Source organism: Parasteatoda tepidariorum, chromosome 7, assembly GCF_043381705.1.
Source record: "Parasteatoda tepidariorum isolate YZ-2023 chromosome 7, CAS_Ptep_4.0, whole genome shotgun sequence".
NCBI classification, from domain to species: domain Eukaryota; kingdom Metazoa; phylum Arthropoda; class Arachnida; order Araneae; family Theridiidae; genus Parasteatoda; species Parasteatoda tepidariorum.
Window position 1 is genome coordinate 49,096,034 of NC_092210.1, and position 8,638 is coordinate 49,104,671.

At 31.8% G+C, this 8,638-nt stretch overlaps 1 protein-coding gene across 7 annotated transcripts in view; it reads left to right on the forward strand.

The window, feature by feature from the left end:
• LOC107448783 (lactadherin) overlaps window positions 1-8,376 on the forward strand; it is a 45,972-nt gene extending 37,596 nt beyond the window's left edge. For 4 of the 7 annotated variants that reach the window (XM_016064114.3, XM_016064112.3, XM_016064113.3 and 1 more), the window contains exons 9-11: window positions 1,173-1,220; window positions 3,266-3,499; window positions 6,410-8,376. In XM_016064114.3, coding sequence (XP_015919600.1) covers window positions 1,173-1,220; window positions 3,266-3,499; window positions 6,410-6,672 — 545 coding nt within the window. In that variant the 3' untranslated portion in view covers window positions 6,673-8,376. The remainder of the gene's footprint in view (window positions 1-1,172; window positions 1,221-3,265; window positions 3,500-6,409) is intronic. The other 3 variants (XM_016064115.3, XM_071183396.1, XM_071183397.1) reach the window with 1 other exon arrangement.
• Window positions 8,377-8,638: the final 262 nt, after the last annotated feature.

An 8,638-nucleotide genomic window follows, 5' to 3' on the forward strand; every position in this document is an offset into this window, starting at 1 on the left:
TGACTTATTAGCATACAGACAGCTCAACCAATGTGTCGCAACTGGATACCTGCAAGTGACGTCATCGTAGAGAAATCTAGAGTCACTGAATTGGGTATACTATAGCCTACGTCACAGATCGTGTTATTCCTACTAAATTTAACTAGTAAACAGCATTTTCTGCGAACTTGATTTCTAGCAACAAGTAAAAGCATCAAACGAAGTGTCTTGTTATAAGTCGCTACTCGCCAGGTTGGAATTGTATTAGTCTAGTTCCTTTGGAAATAATTTATATTGTTGTTTTACTGAAGTTTATGAATTTAGTAAGCATATTTAAAACTCAGTTTATTAATTAAACTAAAAGGTAAATGTTATTCCTAGTAAGTGGAAGTAGTTGTGCTTTTTTCATATTATACCCAATTGGAGTGGCCGACTTATCCGCCATCTCGGAGCAAAAGCGGAACCAATGCAGAAGAGCTGCAAGATTTGGCAACTTATAGCTGCAAACGACGCTAACCTCAACTAAGATAATCCGTTAACAAAAAAAAAAATAAAAATTTAGAAAAAAAAAAAACGTGTTTGCTTGTGATTTAATTATTTTTAGAAATGATAAATATTTTTAGAAATGATAAATGATAAATAAAAAACGTGATTTAATTATTTTTAGAAATTTTTTTTTTTATGCTTGCACAAATTCATTTCAAAATTTATCATTATTATTTAAAATGAAAATATTATTCATTACTAGATAGAAACAGTTTATCACATTTTTGGTTCTTCAATAATAATAAATTAAGAAAAGAAACAAGCAAATGGAGGAGAATCAGTAAATTTATAATTACTTTAGATATAAGCTCATCTAAAATTGATCGTAGTTTTGGACAACCACTTCCTTTTCAGTCTTTTTGGAAAAGGTCGATTTTTACTAGAAATAGTTTAGAGATGTTTTAAAAATTATTCCCAATTCGATGAAAAATAATCTGTAGTTGTTGCAATAATCTACAGCGCCCACTGACAGTTCATAGGTAAAACAATTTATTTTTAAATTTTAAAAGTCAATATTTATACTTTAAAGCAAGTGCTGCTGCCATTGAGGAAAAGTTGGACTGTACAAGTTGGCAGGTAATGTATCATTCTCAAAATAAAGATGCCTTCAAATATTATAAAGTGGAATCTTCTCTTTTATTTTACAGGGGAATGTGGCCAAGGATTTTTTAGAGTTCACACTGATTCAGAATGTGGTAAGTAGATCCTAAATCACTTTAATAATTTTTAAAAAAAAACATTCAACGAATAATATGAGTTATATTCATACAATAAGGCTGTTTTTCGACTGATAATGCAGACATCAAAATATTAGCTTGATTATTTATATGCACTAGTCTATGGTGCACCTAAATTATTTTGTTACCTAATTATATAACTAGATGGTGCACTATATAGTTATATAATCATTTAAAATTGCTCACACGTATTGGCAATAAGGGCAGATTTAGATATAGTCTTTATGTCGCTCAGGGATCCACCCCCTTGGTGAACAAAATTAAATTTTAAAAAATGGAAAAACGGACATTTTTAAAAGATTTTAAAATAAAAAACTTTTAAAAATGTTTGTTTTGTTTAGAATTTTAAGATTATTATTTTTTCCTTAAAAAAACTGTATTTTTTAACAATTACATTATACTAAAAAATGTCAGAAAACGTGTCTATTATTTGAATGGTACAACTCATGAACATTAGATTATAAAAAACAACAAAAAGTCTTCAGATTGGTCTAACCAATCTAATATTAACGAAAATATTTTGTAAACACAAAATATTCGTCAAACAATCCAAAAATAATGGAAGCTCTTTATTTTAATGATATGCCACATTTTTTAATTGTTCAGAAGTACATTTTAACTGATAAACATTGCTTATATGCGACAGAATTTAATACAGTTTATATAGGCAATGAGATGTTAACCTTAGGAAGAACAGTGAAGAAATAAATATGACACATATGCACTGCCAAAACTCAATATTTTGGAACTTATTATTTTCTATGACGCATTGATTTAAGTAGTGTCATTTACTTTTTAATTGATTGTGCACTTCGCACTGAAAATTGCAGTAAAAATTTCCTGCTTTTGATAAATAAAAAAAGTGAATTTTAACGTTATTAAAGACATTTGAGAAATGAATTTGCACTGCGAGACCTAATTTTGTTTGGACATCAATATTTTCAACGTAAGTCATTCTTCAAAATGATGTCTTCTTACTGCAACTTCCTCTAATATTGACACTAGAAAACTAATGTTTTGAGTGAAAGGGGGACAGTTGTCTTTTGAAATGTTCCGTGAAAGTCTGCAAGAATTTAAATCTATCAAAATCACCTAAAGATGTATTCTTAGTATTTATATAAAGACTAGCATTTTTTCTTTTTCTTTACCCAAATTAGATTTGGAAACTTAGCAAGAGTTTTGGAATCTCTTAAATCATATGACGTTTAATCTATCCAACCCAAGCGTCGTGTTCATCCTGAAGTCCCCTTCCTCCATTTTTTTATCACGTTTATATCAACTTGCCTTCGTGTATGTCTGTTCGGGTGGAATTTTGCAATCGATTTTAAACTAACTTCCCGACTAGCTACAGACTTCAAATTTGGCACATAGTTCAGAATTCGATGACAATGCATGAAAATGAAAAAAGACATACAAAGTAAAATAAAGTTAAAGAAAAATTAATATTTATTGCGATTGTCTTTTGTTGTGGATTCGATTATTTCAAATTAGTGTCACATGTCAGTTGAAAAGTTTTGTGTACAGTGAGTGAAATAATTGAGATTTTAGAAGTGAATGCAAAAAAAAAATAATAATATTTTCAAAAACCACGTTTTTGTAGTGGAGAATAATAATTAAAAAACAAAAATTTGAAAAACGGCAAACGTGGGGCGCGTGAAATACATAACAGTGCAGATACACATACACACGCACAACCACGTACACATCCACATACACAAACATATTCCACATTCAGATACAATTACAGGTATACATACACATATTCTCATGAGCACACATACTGTTGTGTATTTCATGTGTCCCACGTTTTTCAAATTTTTGTTTTTTAATTATTATTCTCCACTACAAAAACGTGCTTTTTAAAAACATTTTTATTTTGATTTTTTATTATTGGATATTGAAATTCCATGAAAATTCGAATTTGTCAAATCATATGACAAATATTCTAGCCTAACCCGAGTGTCGCATTCATAATAATAATATTCACTTTATTTTCCTATTAGTCGAGAACCTTGCTTACAAAAAGGACACTTGGGTGAATGACAAGCGTCACTCTTGGATGGGATGGAAAGATGGCCACTCATCATATGCTGTCGATGGCGATGAAGACACTCATCTGCGTCGATGCGCAATTCTCGACAACTATTACGTGGATTATCCAGTCTGGATGGTGGACTTGGGACAGAGGAGGACAGTCCGAGGCGTTGTCATCATTACCTGGCAAGGAAGAGGTGAAGGTAGCTGATTTATTAATGTAGCTAGTCATAAAGCAATTAAGAGTAAATAAAGAGAGCACTTCTGTTCAGTTCGTTACCCCAAAAATGTTACCGAGAAGATTTTATTGAGAAAATTAACAAAGTACAGTATTAAAAATCATTTGTTTTGACTTACCATTTTATTGATTATGAGAAGTCAGATCTTATTTGTAAATTGCTGAATATATATTGGTTTAAAAATAACTTCTTTAAATACTAAAAGTGATGTGCTCTTGCCGATTGTCCAGATAAATTAAATGACTATTTAAAAAATGAAAGAAAAACGAAAAGAGATACAAATGTACGATTTGCTGTGTTTTCACTTAAGAAACGACGTCGTTTATTCTCACCAAATTTTAAATTTAGTCAAAAAGTTCATCACAGATGGCGCTGTTCATTGATAAAACTAGTAAACAATTTTCTCTGTTGCTTGTCTAGTCTAAGCACCTTAATTGGACTATTAGCATAGGAATATGCTACATCTGTCCTTAGACTGTGCTGTGACACTTGTTGCGGTAAAAATTAGCTATCTTGAAAACATAGTTTTTCTTTGTTAGCTGCGTTATTTACGGACAAGCTTTATAACTAAATATGAAACTTGGGAAGAATAAACACTTCGTTTCCTAAGCCAAACTCAGAAAACCATGCAACATCTTCCATTTTTATTTAATTCATCTATCGAATTGTCAGTTATTTTCGGGACACCCGGTATTATATTTACTTTAAAAAAAACTCTTTGGCACAACGAACACAGCAAATAACCACACTATTCATACTTAGAAACCAGGGGAACATCCGGTTCCTCAACAAAACATAGAAAGTCACTAGTACGAGTACTAAAATGAAAACCTCTAGACATAATTGCAAAACTTTTCTCATTATTGCCTTTTTTCAAATATAAACTTTTAGTGACTTCTTCGACACGAAGCAATTAAATGGACAGTGACCCACAGTGTTAGCTTTGGAAAACAGATCGCCATCTTTGAACCATAAAACTGGTTAAATGACCTGTGTAGAATGGTACCTAAGTTTCTCCCTGTTAAATGTACTGTTGTCAGGCAGAAGAGAATGCTGCAGGCTGTTTCGTTCCCCATTTGAAACTCATACGTATTTAACATATTACTCATATCTAAATCCCTAGAATAATCCCGAATGTATATAATTCTTCATAAAAGTAATGAAAAATAATTACATTTTTCAATTACAGAAAAAGAAACTACTTCGTTTATCAATCAGCAAGTTTTATCAAACACATCACTATAATTATAATAGATGCCATAGAATAACAATGAAAATATTAAATTCAAGAGTTTTCTCCCATAAATTCCGTTACTAAACCATTTACCATATTTTTTTATAAATATTAACTATATTATTCCATGAAGCTGTTTGTCTCATGCATCATTTTAAATATTAGAACCATTAGCTAATGAGAACACTACGCCTATCCTATCGTTATGAAGATCTTAAAACAATATAGTAATGATAAGCCACATATTTAAATCGTTCATAACAGCGCCTTTAGTAAAAATAACCCTGATTTTCATACTGGTAATAAGAGTATTGTGCTGTTATTAAGTGGAAATTTGTAACGTACTGTTACGTAGAAAGGCAGATATTTTAAATTGGTTGTGGTTTCGTTAAAATATTAACTACTCGTTTTTTTTAAAAAAAAACTATTTACATTTAATTTCATTTTGATTATTATACATAAGAAATTTTCGAATAACATGCTATGGGAAACAGAAAGACCGACTCTTCCACCTATAAGTTAACGATTGAAACAAAACATAATTAGTAGTTCAACTTGCAATTTCTAATAGTTGGTTCAATTTAACATTAATTGTTAGTTCTCGTTGCCGGGGTAGTCAAACTGTTTATATTGTCAAAAGTCAACGAAGTCATTGGTAAGGGAATGTGCAGTTTCAGTTAGTCCAAGGACCGGAGCACCAGTAGGTAGAAGTCTGTCTTGGCTCCTTCGCCTACTGATATTTAGCTGGGCATAATAGAATGCCCTTCACGCCTTGGGTGGCTCTACCAGGAGTAAACTCCCGACGTACTTCACCCATTCCGCCCAGCGTCACCCTCCCGCCGCGATGAGGCAAACAGTAGGACTTAAGGAGGGTATGGCCGATATTCTTGCTAAGGAGGGTTGCAGGATTACAACTCCCTCTTCCACACTTACTTTTTAGGAGTTATACTCTCTGGAAAAATCTCGAAGGAGTGGAAAACACCCCAACCCATAATTAGTACAAGGGATCAAAACCGGGTTTGTCCCTTGACCTCCCGTGTGACAGACGTACCTGGACTGTTCTATCAAGGCTTGCTAGTGGTCACATCAAGTGCCTCACTTTCAACGAGGGCAGGAAAACCTTCGTCACCTGCACCAAGTGCCAAATTCATCAGGCTTCTTCTGAGCACCTCTTGGATTGCATGGGACTCTCAAAGGAGGATCTCTTTAGCAATCCTCTCCTAGTCTTCGACTTCCTTTCAGTCAACGAACTCGTGGATCTTGTCTGACGCCATCAGACAGAGAAGATAAGCAACAACAACAGTAGTTCAACTTACACAGGTTTCACTGTATATATACAAAATATCATATCTTAAATGTACCTATCTGGAAACAATAAACTCTTTGATGCCAAAATGTCACCTTTAGAAACGTGTGGCTCACTACCCTTCTAATGGCCGCCAGACCATTACACGGATATAGATTGTTACAATTTTAAGAGAGCATCATGAATTTTAATTTTTCAACGCATTTCGGATTATAAAAAGCGTAGTCTTAGTAATTTTTCAAGGCAAACTTGAAATAATAGGTGATGCACACAGTCATTTTTTTCCAAATGTATTAATTTTGATGTACTTAACATAGTTTTATTCCCATTCCAGATCGAACTAACGTGTACAGAGAATACATATACAACCTAGAAAAACTGACAGTTTTCGTAGAAGACAAAGCAAGACTTGAAATAAGTTCAAGCGGAGCTAAATGTGCTTCAATATCTCGCCTCAACAACGCCCTCTTCAGAAGAACTTTGCATTTCGAATGCCCTAATGATCTAATCGGACGATACGTGTATGTCAAAGCATATGGTGTGCCAAGATGGAATAGGCTTTATTCGGCCATTCTTTGTGAAGTCAGGGTTTACTGAGAATGCTTTACTTAAAAGAATCATCAACAGTATTAACTACAGCTTCTTGAGTAATGTTCAACTTATCGACATTGCTGACTAAAAGATTTGTTATGAGAAGCCATATTCTGCCATAAAACACACTAATCAACTCTTTACTCAAATAGGGTATTTTACAAAGAGACTCCTAATTTTTAAATGAAACTACGTGACAACAACGAGCAATATTAATATTAAAGAAGCGGTATTTTAATGAGGTAAGCCATAAAAATGTAATATAGACATTTCAAAAACTAATTACAAATTGCCAAAAATGTTTAGTTGCACTACAGTGCATAAAAAAAATAAACGAACCACCAAGAATAACTTTTGATCTAATAATGGGATCTTTAAGTTCTAGGTCCGAAGGGGTGATCTCAAATATGATAATTAATTAGTGCAGACATTTTAAGTTACGAAATCAGACACAAAAATGTATTTCTATGTATAAACATGTATTTTTTTGCAACGGATTCTGACAGTAGCCGCAATCTGGAAAATATAGTCTCAATAGTTAGGTCAGGAGAGCGGTATATTAAGTTTAGACCCCTTAATGTTAATTTTACTTTTTGCGTATTTCCCCATATTTCGAGAACTATTTAAGCAAATTAAAAAAAAATTCACACAATTATAAAATTCGTTTTTCAAAATATAATTTCATGCAAAAAATAACTTTCAGCATTTATTTATTTTATTTAAGGACAGTTCAAATTTTGTATTTTTGACATGTAAAATTAAATTCTTTAAAATGATGTAAAAAATTGTGTAAAAAATGTTTCAAAATCACATCAATCCTTATTCAAATTTTTTTCGACTAATATTAAATAAAATAATAAATAATTCCTAAAAGTAATTTTTTGCATGGAATTATCTTAGGATAAACGAATTTTATAATTGTGTGCAAAATTTTTGTTAATTCGCTTAAGCAATTCTGGAGATATAGAAAAATACGCAGAAAGTAAAATTAACAGTAAGGGGTCCAAACTATGGGGACACTATTTCCCAGATTACGGCTACAGCCTATATTTTGGGTGTCAGAAATCCAAATCCGTTGATAAAAAATGTATCTTTATTCAGATTAAGTACGTTTTTGTGTCTGATTACGTAACTTGCAATATCGTCTGCACTAATTAATTATCATATTTGAAGTCACCCCCTCGAATCATTAAGATTGAGTTTTAGAACGGGAAAATCAGATTATTAGGATCAAAAGTTATTCAAGGTGGTCCGTTTTGTGCACTGTATATATTTGAAAGGTGCGAGTGCATGCAATCTGATTTACATACCAGAACTTAATCACATCATAACCTTTCTCAATTATAGACAATCTGTTCCGTTATTTTATGAACAGCAACTTAAATTGTTTAATTTTAAAATTAGTTGAGAGATCTTTGTGAAACATCCTTTACCTTGAACGTAGTGGAAGAGTTATATTTAAAGGAAAAGCTACATTGAAAAACAGCTGCTGGAAGCAATCCCTAATACATCCAAAACTTTATGGGACAGCAAATGTGACTTTTAAAAAAGAAGTTGCTGACACAATGAATCGTTTTATTCTTGCTGCATATGTATTTAAAAAGCAGTCTTTAAAAAAAGACTAGTAACTGAGAAGTAGATGATTTGCTGCTCAAAAATATAATAAATTATACGAGCAAATAAAATATATTATTAGAACGTATTAAAAAATTGATTTACATACTATGAATAATTATAATATCTTTTTTTCCTATTACGAAATTTGTTGACATATTGAGATGAAAGTACAGAAACAACAGTTCATAAATATTATTAAACGATACAAATTAATTTATTTAATAATAAATATCATTAAACTCAATCAATTAACTTGTTAAGAGCAAAAAAGTTGATAATTATTGATTCATTATAAAAGTGTTAGCTTTATATAATAATCTTCTTAGGCGCTATAACCTAGAATAGAAGGTGGCAG